The following is an 11,958-nucleotide window of genomic DNA, read 5'->3' on the forward strand; positions in this document are numbered from 1 at the left end:
GACCGGTGGTTTATATTGCACACAATACAGTTATAACGGACATCATGGTTTTGTGTTTTCATCATCGTGTTTTCGACTTCCATCATCGTAGTTTCGACTTTCACCATCGTGTTTTCGACTTCCATCATCGTAGTTTCGTGATTTCGACTTTCGAGATATAGGATTCAGAAATAAAAAAAATATCGATGGTCCAAACGGAGCGCCGTAGTTAACTTTATATTACGTTTTACTAAAATGTTCTGGACCACGTCCTAGATGGACCAACAATGCCAAAACTATATTCGTTCGCCTGGGAGAATCGTAAGAAAATCGCTGTGTTAACTTTGACCGACTTAAAAAAGTATACCAACGCTGCATGGGGAAATTGTCAGGAATGAGTCACAACTGGCTATACTGACATGCTGCCAAAAATGATATCACCAAAATTAGTCAGTTAAATGTGAATGTATAGCGATTTGATAACATGCTGTACCATTCAAAATGTTACATTTTATGTAAAAAGGTGTTTAAGAAGTCAAATCATCAACTAAAAAATGACACAACCAGTGAAAAGGTTTTATTATGACGTAATTTCAATAAACATACAATAATGTCAACAAGAACAAAAACAAATACTCAGAAAGTTTTAAGTCATTAATATAAAAATGTACAATTAGACTGAACAGTAAGTTCACACGGGTACAAAAGTATGAACAACATTGGCTACACGTATATCTAGAATTGACAATACTTTGTTCATAAAATAATATTTTACGAAAAAAGCCTGAATTCATTTAAAAATAAATTGACTGTTTCAGTAAATCATTTAAATTAAAAAAAAATACAATGCCGCTTATAACATCGGTGCAACAATAGTTATAATAAATTGATTGTCGCCATTTTGCCTTTGTTTAGAAACTCTCTTCTTCATTTGTACATTATGTTTGAAACTGATAATTCCGACAGCGGAACTGAGATCGAACTACACTACTTATGGGATGAAACATACATTCAATCTTGTATACGGTAACGAACACATCATCTACTTACAAATTACATTTTTGAACATTAATCAAATCATAACTGCATAGTCAGTATAATAAATAAGGCGTATTTACAACAGACAGGAATATAATTACAGCTGTCCAGCATGACAAACTTAAAGAGGATCTAGAATGGCACTCTCCTGACTTTTGTATCCAAAAGCAAACTTACCCTTATACGAGTATCATCATGTAAAATATGAAGACTAGCTCCTAGACTATGACATATTTTTCAGGTATATTCTATTTTAGACTCATCAAAACAGTACCCCTACATTCTAATGTTTGCAATGTAAGACATTTTTAACAATTCCCCCACCCCCACGTTTTTTAAGAAATTTGGAATGTACAGAAAAAGAACATTTGTAATAATATTAACAACACTTAACAATAATGCATGTAGTTTCGTCATCAATGAAATTACAAAATCGGTCAAATAAATACCTATCGAGTCAGTAAATTTCAAAATATAACAAAACAATTAAGATTTTTTTTTGTGATCAGCTGGGCGAAATCTGTTATTTTCAAGATGAAACCTGCACTCTGTAGCGCCATTTATAAGCGTGAGAGGACCACTAATGTCTTACATCAGTTCATTAACCCTTACCCTGCTAAATTTCTATAATGAACTTGTCCATCTTTCAGTTTGCACAGTACCATTAGCTGCTAAAAGGGATGCTTACCAAAAAGATACGGACTAAATAGCGAACAGTGCAGATCATGATCTACACTGGTCGCAAAGGCAGAATCAATCGTGTCCAGCATGATAAAGGTTATTATTACATGAGTACCTATAAATAGTAACAAATTTGTGTTGAAAATTCTCCCATTATCGCATTGCGTCATGCATTATCACATTATCATAATAAGCCCCGGGGCCATTATCGATAATGGCCCTGGCGTTAGCGCGGGAAATTAACGTCTGTAAACAGAAATGACGTCATGGCGTTTCGTGGAGGTAAAACAGCGAATATTTCCGTTTTATTTTATCATCTTGAGCGTAACATCGTGTATTCTTCGTGAAATATCGTATTTTATCCCTAAATTATGCAATAAGCAAGAAAGTACAACTATCCAGGTATTTGATTTTATACAGTAAATAGACTCTTATACAAATAATATAGAAACTGAAAAGCTGAAATTTATTGTGCCAGAAGATGCAAGTACCCATAAAAATGACACAAAAAAAACCATTTCTTACTATATTATAGGTAAACATGTAATAAACAGGTAAATACATGGGAGAGCAAGCCCTCGGGCTATTATCACCTTGCCAGGGCCATTATCACTCAAAGGCACCGCTCTCCCATTTATTAACCTATACATATTACCCTAGATGATCTAGTTTCTAATTTGGCCTAGATTTCTTTAAAGCTAATTTATAGATAAAGCAGAAGTAAGGCTCTAAAGATACTACTGACTAGATTCATTTTATGATTTGAACTTGTGACTAGTTTTTGACCTCAGATTATCCATCCAATTTGGAATCGTACCAATTTTTTACAGAGAAAACTAGACTGACAAAGCCAAATTGTTTTCAATGGCGGACGATGACGGAACGCCGGACAAAGGGCGATCAAAACAGCTCACATTGAACACTTTGTTCTCAGGTGAGCTAAAAAGCATTTAATGCTAAATTTAAATCAACTTTAAAAAAGATACAAACATGTATATCAATTTGAACATCTTGTGCTTGTACAAATGTACTTTGGTTTATATTTATATTTTTTATAATATCAGGCAACGATCGATCATCTTGTGGGATGACTCGGACAGATTTCTTATCAAACGAGTACATAAATAAGATTTATTTTGAGTCGGCCACCGTTTCGTAACCGACTGGAGAGCTTTTCAACCGACTCAATAATTACTTTCTTACAACTTCAAATTAATATGAGGTACGTACAATATATTTACTCATATGCAAACTCAAATAAAGTCTATGCTCCTTAGGAGAAAATATTTCATTTTTGATGAAATGCATAACCTCGCACACCCAGACGGTCTGTTTAAACCTGTCTAAAACGTTTTTGTTCATATAATGCATCTGTAGAAAACAGTTCTGTATAAAAAAAAACTGATGACATTATTGCACTTAGGAACAGAAATGTAAACGACAATGTGTTGACTGAATTCATCGTGAATTTGCATAAAGTCAGTAGAGCTGCACCGTCGTTGATTTCTCCATGCCGTTTAAAGGACAAAACACATCTGTTCATATTTGCCAGAATATAGGATGACAATGCAAAACCGTAAAAATGTACATGTATGTGAAAAAAAAAAAAAAGAAACTTAATGCCATTCTATCTTTCAAACTGCAAAATATCACACAACAGTTTTCTGACATGGTCCAAATTACGTTCTATATCATATTTTTCTATTCCAATCACTGCACAACTTTACTGTCCCTCAGACTGTCGGCTATTTGCTTCCTCTTCAGTGTCCTCTGCGTCGTGGTCTGTCCTTCCGTCTGGAAAGGCTGTACCAGCATAAATATCAATGTTCACTCTCAGAGGAAACGGAGAGGACTCTACAGACAGCGCACGCCGCTGAAATACAAAAACCCGATGATAGAGACTTCTTCAGGCCACTTAGAGAACAGCTTATTTAGCGCTCATTCATATTTCATCGAATTCCAACAACATGTAAACATTCCGCCGCGGTTGACGCTAAATCTAGAGCCAAGAATATCTTCTTAAGTTCTTTAACCACTGGCACCAGAAAATGCTACAGTGCATGTTATACCATACTCCTACGTATACTGTAAGAACCATGGCCATGAACGGGAAAATGCACTAACCCATTTTAATAGTATATGTCTCTCCTAAAACCATCATTTTCTACTGGTCTGGTGCCAGTGGGCAGAACCAGCAACGGCAATAATGATAAACAAAAACAATAACAACATTTCTTATTTTAGCAAAAAGTAGTATTAAAACACCAGTGTCCCTGCAATATAGAAAAGGTAACTTACCCGTCGTCTGTGACAATGAAAGTGAAAGAACTCGTCGCTAAGACGACGAAGTTGTCTTCCAACCGCCTGCTCACACGATTCCTCTTGTAGAACTTGGACATTTGGGAGTGAATAAGAACGGTCATGTGTCAGATGTTCAATTTGTGATTGATTCTGCTGTCTTGCAGTTTGGACTGTTGACATCGGAGATGCATCTGCGGATCACAGAACAATACGATACAGTACGCGTGTTTGTTTAAATGTACTTACATGTCCTGTATAATAAAAGAAAACAGACATACGTTTAATTTGCATAAATATGGTTTACTGGTGCCGTTAAGTCTAACAGTCGTCTTGAAGTTATTACTACAAACAAGAACTGTTTGTAAAACACATACGCTCCCACCCCACCCGCGCTTCTCTCCCCCCCCCCCCCACACACGCACGCACGCACACACACACACACACATGATGCTCTGTATGCTATGGTATTGAAATTTGACCAAATGGCCACAAAAACAACAGGACGCATCTACTAACTACAGGCAATCATGATATGAAGATTGACAACCAATACTGTAGCCTTCTTTGATTACTGAGTGGAAGTAAGTTTCAACCTAGATGTCAATGTGACATTTGACCTACTATTTTGTATGTTATGACCTTGAACTTAGACCAAATGACCTCGAAAATCAAATGGAGTCATTTAACTGGCTACATGCAATCATCATATGAAGATTAACAGCCATAAATTTCCTGGATTATTGAACCGGAACTGTTGTCGGTCTAATGGTCACTGTGACCTAGACCTTTCATCTATCAAATCCAAAACACAATTGTGGTCAACTTCTGATCACAGGCAATCATCCTAATTGTATCAAGTTTGACGATTGTATCCATAGTGTTCTTAAGTTACTGAACGGAAACCGTTTTCAGTCTCAAGGTCACTGTGCCATTGATTTGTAATCAATTAGCCTCATATACTGGCCATAGACAATCGTCCTATGAAGTTTGACCAATGCGAGACCACACATTCTCTAGTACCGCTCAACGAACCGACATACAGACCGTCCGACAATGAGCAAAACAATATACCTCCATTCGAAGGATGGCATAAAAACATAAAATAGCATGTCAAGAGCACGAAATCTTTCAACAATGAACCAAACTCCGCTTCATAATTTGTAAATAAATGGTACCATCTTTGACAGAATTTACTCTTATTATTTACCGTCAATAACATAACAGTGCCAACGTGAGTTGTGATACCGACACAATGCAGGTCATATGGCGACTTTCCAGCCTTCAAAGTCGAGGAAGACTAGGAGCTATATGCGCTCTTTAGGCATTATTCTGGGCGCAAGCGGGTACTTGGGTAGAACCACCACCCTCTGCAAGGCAGCTGGATGGTTTCCTAGTCAGACAAAGAGGAAGAGGGTTCGATCCCAGAGATTGCCGAGTGGGGAGTGATTTGAAGTCAGCAGCCTTAAGCACGAGATACTAGTAAGTAAAAAATCACTGACTATCGTAGTGAACTGGGCTCTGATGTCAATCTTATATAAATGAACTGTGAACGTGTCATACGAGTAGAGGTACATGTTGTATTTCCTGAATACTTAAAATTAAATTACTACATGTTAGTCTATGCGTTTTACTATCAATTATTTGATCTTATCTAGAGTGTTTTGAACTTTATGAAATCATCTTAATGCGGAAAACCATATTTATTTGCTTTGGGAAAATCTGTGTCAGTATGTCAACATGATAAACTGCGTAATCCTTTATAACAAAGACGCACGTTTTTCTCTATATATAGTATATGTATACAGTAGCAATACACTTAAGCCATTAAGTGAATGATTATCTTTTTTCCGTGATTTAAGATAATATTCCTCGTGACAACTTACTTCAACTTTCGAAAATCATCATAAAATACAATGCCCCTTCCGGATATATTAAATTTGTATAATGGTTTCTAAACTTGCTAATTACTTCCTTCGCATAAACTTCAAAAAATGATATTACAAAAACAAAAACAAAAAAAAAAAAAGCCCTCAAAAGACTCACCATTGTTGGGAAATTGCTGAACATCTACAGTGCCTGTAGTATTAGTGCGATATCCGATTCTGGATAAAGGTCTCACCACTGTGCGACTTGCAAGGCTACTATCCCATCTGTGGCCAGTCCCACTTCCAGCACCTACAAAAGTGTCCGGGTCTGGGAATGGCGCACTAGGTCTTTCTATCCTTTCGACATCGTAAAGTCCGAAATTACAAGAAGCACTATTATTTGCATTGATATTCATAACCTCCTCATCGATTTCATCGGTCTCAGTCATATCCATTGACTTAAGATTACCGTCAACAGTTCCATTTTCCCTTGACCCGAGCTGAATGGTTTGTAGCCGCTCAGACAGCATTTCAGAAACATTATCGGTTGAAATATTTCTACCGGCGATGATTTCGTCATTGAAAACAAAATGTCTGGTTGACGTAACGGATGACGGTGACGGCGAGTAGTCCGTTCCATAGCCGCTGTCTCTACCGGTTCTAGCCAACGGGAACCGGTTCTGGGCGGCTGGAGTTGATGGCGTCGAATCCGGCTCACGGGAAACGTTACCGTCGTTTTCCACACCGGTTCTCGTTTTGAGCTCTTTAGGTTCTTCGTGCTGTTGCATCATCTCGGCTCATTGTCTAACAAATAATAATATATGAACACTTTTTATACATCTAAATACTTCATCGGTATTATTTTACACCGAATGATAAAATTACTGTAATTGCGACTTCAGTCCGCAAAAATTGAACGGCGTTGATTATCTAATTTAATCCGCATGTAGCAAATGTAATCTGGTAACATAATCTAAACTGTAGTATTGCCTAATCTTGGATGACGTTATCAAAGTACGAGATATTTATAAAAAATGGAGATTTATTCATTGGCTTTATGACGACCTATAAGCAACCTTCTTGTGAAATTGTATCAGAAAATTATATAATTTGAGTTATATATTGGAACTATACAATAATAAAATAATTTAAATTGTCCTGACCTTCACGCCGCTATTTTCAACACCTCGTGCAAGACTGTAAATATTTACAATGTCATGCAAGAAACTATATTCTGATTGGACGGGTAAGAATAGTCAACCAATTAAATTAGCGTGTCGTAACTTGTTTCGGCGCGCGCTGCTCGTAGGGATTTTCCTAATGGTTATATTTAGAACTACAGAAATAATACTGCCAAATATGGTGATGGGCACCAGGGGCGGTCCAGAAATCATAGTTGGAGGGGTCGCATTTTTATTTTTTTTGTAGGCTACTTATAGCATGTTCTGCTCAACCTCGGTGCTCAGCGCCGTAGCCACACTGAGGCAAACCGAGGCAGTTGCCTCGGTTAAAATTTGAGGAGCCAAAAATAAAAAAGGAGTAAAAAGCAGGCCTATCACACTCATGAAAATTCAGTTATAGAAGTTCAAAAAAGTATATTAACACCATTAGAATATATCAGAATATGATTTGCCTCATGACATCATTGAGGCAAGGTGAGGCAGAAATCCTAGCAGTCCTATTGATAGCCTGGCCAGGCCCAGATCCAGGGCCGGGAAGTGTTGAAATTTCAAAACGTTTTATGGGGAAACCCCTGACCTCGACCCCACCCCCCATCACGGACAGAGCCCCCCCCTCCCGTACCTACGCCCTCTCGGGTGATAAACTAATAAACTATTTAACTACTAGTAACCTGATAAATAGCATGTTGCTGTATGTCTTTACTGATGGTTTTCTTGTTATATATTTTTTTCTTAAAATATGAAAGTGACTGTGAGAAATAGGGCTAAAAGGACGATTTTTACTTTGATATTACACAGTCTGAGAGTGCTCCAGAACGCACCAGAGATGTCCTGGGGGAAAAATTTAGGCGGGGGTTGGAATGGCTGGCATGCCCCCGGGCGCCCCTAGTTTGCCTCGGTTAAAATTTGTGTCTGGCTACGGCACTGGTGCTAACTACCGTCCTGCAACATTTTCGTTTTTGTTGTGTTGGGCGACCTGTGGAGTTTCCACTTTTTCTATTTTGTTCCTACACGTTTAATTCGTTTAATTAATAGTAGATTCTAGTTTCAATTATAAGTAGCAGTTTCGACAACATTTCCAGACATTTCGGTTGTAGTTCCCAGAAACCATTTTATGGAGTTTCAGACGTAGTTCCTAGACCGCATTTTTCCTGTTCTCAAACCACACCACACTTTCCGTGATTTTAATAGTAGTTTACGAGATCTAGTTCCTGTGCCATAGTTTCCGAGGTCAGACGCTGTGGCCTAAGTCACGGGTGGTAAACGCGCAATCCTATTCCCATTGGGAATACGCTTAAAATGGGTTGCGCGACTTCCGGTGCTGGTGTTGCGCATCAATATATACAAAATCGAGGTAGGTGGGTTTTTGTTTTTGTAAATAATGACACATTTATGAGTGTTTTCGAAAAAAAGCAAAATGCTATTCGACACAAAAATGAATAAAGATCATATGTTTGAAGTGCGAAATTATTAATTTAAGAATCAGCCCTGATATCATGAAAACTCTGCTGGCTCGGTCTGTCAGAAAAGTTTGGAATCATAAAAATGCAAATTTTCTAACTTGTGCCTTCTTTCTGGAAATGTGACGCTTCTAATGATCAAACACGTGTATAACAGTCATGAATATTACATACACTTGAACGAAATGTTGCTTTAGGAGGAAAGATTGGCAAAAAAACAATCGGGAATAGGGTTGCGCCCTGGTAATGGAGTTGCGCGTATACATTATATACATTATGATGTATACGAGCAACTCCATTCCCGATGCGCAACCCCATTCCCGATGATTTTTTTGTCAATTATGTCCCTGTAAGCAGGATTTGAAGCAAATAATTTTGATATTCGTTACTATATAACAGTTGAGTTATCATAAAAAGCATCAGATGTCCTCAGATTAGGTATATGAGGTCAGAAACTTCCATTTTTGTTGATTTCATACTTTTTTCACACTTCGTGTCGCCAGAGTTTTTGTGGTAATAGAGCCGAATCATAAATTACAAACCAGATATTTTATATATACGATATATCATCATATTTGTGTCGAATAGCATTTTCCTTTTTTCGAGAAAAAATATTCTTGTCTCATACGAAGCAAAATCATGACTTCACATTTCTCAATTTCGTCTATTTTTACGCGCAACACAAGCACCGGAAGTCGCGCAACCCATTTTAAGCGTATTCCCGGCGGGAATTGGGTTGCGCGTTTACCACCCGTGTAAGTTAGTATAATTTTTAAACAATTTCCTTTCTGCGAGTTGACGATAATCTCAAAAACCCATTAGTCCGCGGAGAGGTAAATAAACTCGAAATTTTTGGTAAAAAGGGGGCATTAATTCATATCATAACATATTGGGTCCAGAGTTATGGCCCTTGTGCCATATGATGTGAGTGATGATAAGGAATAACTATTTATGTTTGAAGAAAATCCATCTACTATTAATTCCAGATATAAAGAGAAAGTGCATCAAAACTTTAACCAAGGTGTGGACACAGAACGGACGCGGACGCTGGACGTAGGATAGCTCTCCATATATATCGTATAGTCGAGCGTAAAACAAAAGGGCCAAGAACACCTGACTCATGTTGACACATTGATCCCTTGTTAGAGGACGTCTACACAATGGTTTATGCCAAGTACCTCATCTTTAGGCCAAAGTTTTAGACAAGATTTTGTTTCTATTGAAGTCAATGTAAAAGAAGTGACCTCCATGTGTTGGGCCAATTTTGACCACAGGGACACGATTTGAAAAAAAAAAACTTGGTAGAGGACCACTACAATTTTACAAACCAAATAGCTAAGCTCAAGGGCTCGAGGTTTTAGACAAGATTTTCTTATCTATAAAGAAGCAGATTTTAAATCTTTCCTTATACAGCTCAAGATCTGTATAAAACGTGTGAGCTCCAGGGCGTTGCCAATTTTGATCTTAGTGGCGAGATTTGAACAATCTTGGTACAGCATTAGACAATGTTACATATTAAATATCTAAGCTCTGGTCCTTGCAGTTACGGAGAAGTTTTCTTTTTTTTCTTTTTTTTTGGTTGCCACTGAAACCAGAATTCTGCATGGTATGGAAATTCTTTGAATACTTTTGGAAGAGGACTAGACATGGAACGTTGAGGCCAAGTTTCATCAACTGCCACTAATGGTTTCCGAGATGTTGTTTGAAGAAAAGTGTGGCTGGACAGACGGACAAAAAACCACGTAGCTCACCCGGGGCACTTCCTGCTCAAATGAGGTAATAATGGTCTTTTTTTTTTTTTACAAGTGGTCAGTATTAAAGATAAATTACGAAATGCCAACTGGTACAGAGCAGTCTTTAGAATCAAGAAATACCTGTTAATAAAATCAGCACAAGTTAACTGAATTGATAAACTGAGGAATATTATTGCCTTTGTCTTCACCACCGAGCTATGTTATGTTTCCATTAACCCTTACCCTGCTAAATTTCTAAAATGGACTGGTCGATCATTCAATTTGGGCACCAAATTCGGGGGGGTGGGTGTTCACCAGACTTGGGGAAATCGAATACAGTAATTGTAATCACCTGTAATTGATTACTCAAATACAAGTATTCAAATGTATTTGATTACTTACCTCAATCTGGTTACATGTAATGTAATGTAATCAATTACAGTGAATTTTCTGCCTGTAATCATGGTTACTTTTGATTACTCTCTGATTACTGGAGGAAGAGTACGACACCAGGTATAAATATATAAATTTACAATGAAATGCTTGCTTCACTTGGAGAATCTTCCGAGAGAATATTCCTAATAAGTTCAATGTAGTCAAAAACATTTCAGTTCGTTATTATCCGTAAACAATTGAGAGGTGTGCCATCTTATTATAGCCTTAACTTTATAAGGATCAATTATCACTGTGTCACCTACATTATCTACAGTGGGTTCCGGTATTATGTACAGGTGAGAAAATATGATATTTAGCAGTTAATAGATCTACCAACAATTTACACAATGCCCCTGGTTAATGGTGATTTTAAAGTGCAATGATACCCTACGGTGAGATACAATGTCAGAAATGAAGTATTGAATGAATTATTTGTTGCATTATCAAATTTGTAAATAAAGATAAAAATCATATATTCAGTTATATATGCCTATATTTCTGTTGTCCAAACAAATGGTTATATTCAAAGTAATCAAATGTAATCATAATTACTTGAGCACAAGTAATGTAATGTAATCAATTACTGATGCAAATTTAGAGTAATTAAATGAAATTGTAATTACAAAATATCAAAGTAATTGTAAAGTAATTAATTACTGACACATGTATGGTGTTCAACTGAATAGCAAACAGTGCAGACCATGATCAGCCTGCACGAAACTGAATAGGAAAGTTCACATTTTCTGACTTGTGTAGAGCTCAGACCCTGAAATGCTTGACCTGTCCCTAATTTTGGATGTAATACCACACTGTTGTTGATGTCTATAGCAGTTAAAGGATACACATTTTAACCCTTTGCCTGCTAAACTTCTAAAACTGGACTGGTCCATCATTCAATTTGGGCAATACCATTTATTATTCCAAGGGGTGTTCACTGAAAATTTACAAACTGAATAGCGAACAGTGCAGACTATGATCAGCCTGATCTTGGTCTACACTGATCAGCAAAGGCAGAATCACTTGCTGCCAGCAGGCTAACAAGGGATGCAAAACAAAGTGTTACACGAGCAGAAAACTTTTTTTTTACCTGCAGTGTAACCGAATGATAGAACAGTGATTATGCTATATATACAGTATGTTATATTGCAAGTAGTCAAGACATGATTTTGCTTTCCTAGAAATTTATTATTGTTAATCTTGTAAATATTCATTAAATCATTATACTGTAAAGAGATCTGAACTTGCATTTTGCATTTTTTTTCTCAAAATGGGCTGATTGTTGAAT

At 37.1% G+C, this 11,958-nt stretch overlaps 1 protein-coding gene across 2 annotated transcripts; it reads right to left on the reverse strand.

The window, feature by feature from the left end:
• Window positions 1–541: 541 nt before the first annotated feature.
• LOC123543007 (uncharacterized) lies at window positions 542–7,114 on the reverse strand. Of its 2 annotated transcripts, XM_053542896.1 has the most exons (4): window positions 7,028–7,114; window positions 6,043–6,668; window positions 3,997–4,190; window positions 542–3,571 (listed from the first exon to the last, which is right to left on the reverse strand). In XM_053542896.1, exons 2-4 carry the CDS (start codon window positions 6,653–6,655, stop codon window positions 3,422–3,424), a joined length of 957 nt encoding a protein of 318 aa, XP_053398871.1. In that variant the 5' UTR covers window positions 6,656–6,668; window positions 7,028–7,114; the 3' UTR covers window positions 542–3,421. The 2 variants fall into 2 exon arrangements, with proteins under 2 accessions (XP_053398871.1, XP_045185003.2); XM_045329068.2 differs by lacking the exon at window positions 7,028–7,114 and having other exon boundaries at window positions 6,043–6,830.
• Window positions 7,115–11,958: the final 4,844 nt, after the last annotated feature.

Source organism: Mercenaria mercenaria, chromosome 1 (assembly GCF_021730395.1).
Source record: "Mercenaria mercenaria strain notata chromosome 1, MADL_Memer_1, whole genome shotgun sequence".
Lineage (NCBI taxonomy): Eukaryota > Metazoa > Mollusca > Bivalvia > Venerida > Veneridae > Mercenaria > Mercenaria mercenaria.

What these genes read in the sequence shown, in the direction of transcription:
- LOC123543007 (XM_053542896.1), bottom strand. Translation starts at nt 6,655, where the DNA reads ATGATGCAACAGCACGAAGAACCTAAAGAGCTCAAAACGAGAACCGGT. An exon ending in TCAGCAATTTCCCAACAATG is followed by an intron (nt 4,191 to 6,042) that starts GTGAGTCTTTTG and finishes TGTGATCCGCAG; the next exon opens with ATGCATCTCCGATGTCAACA. An exon ending in TTCATTGTCACAGACGACGG is followed by an intron (nt 3,572 to 3,996) that starts GTAAGTTACCTT and finishes TTTGTATTTCAG; the next exon opens with CGGCGTGCGCTGTCTGTAGA.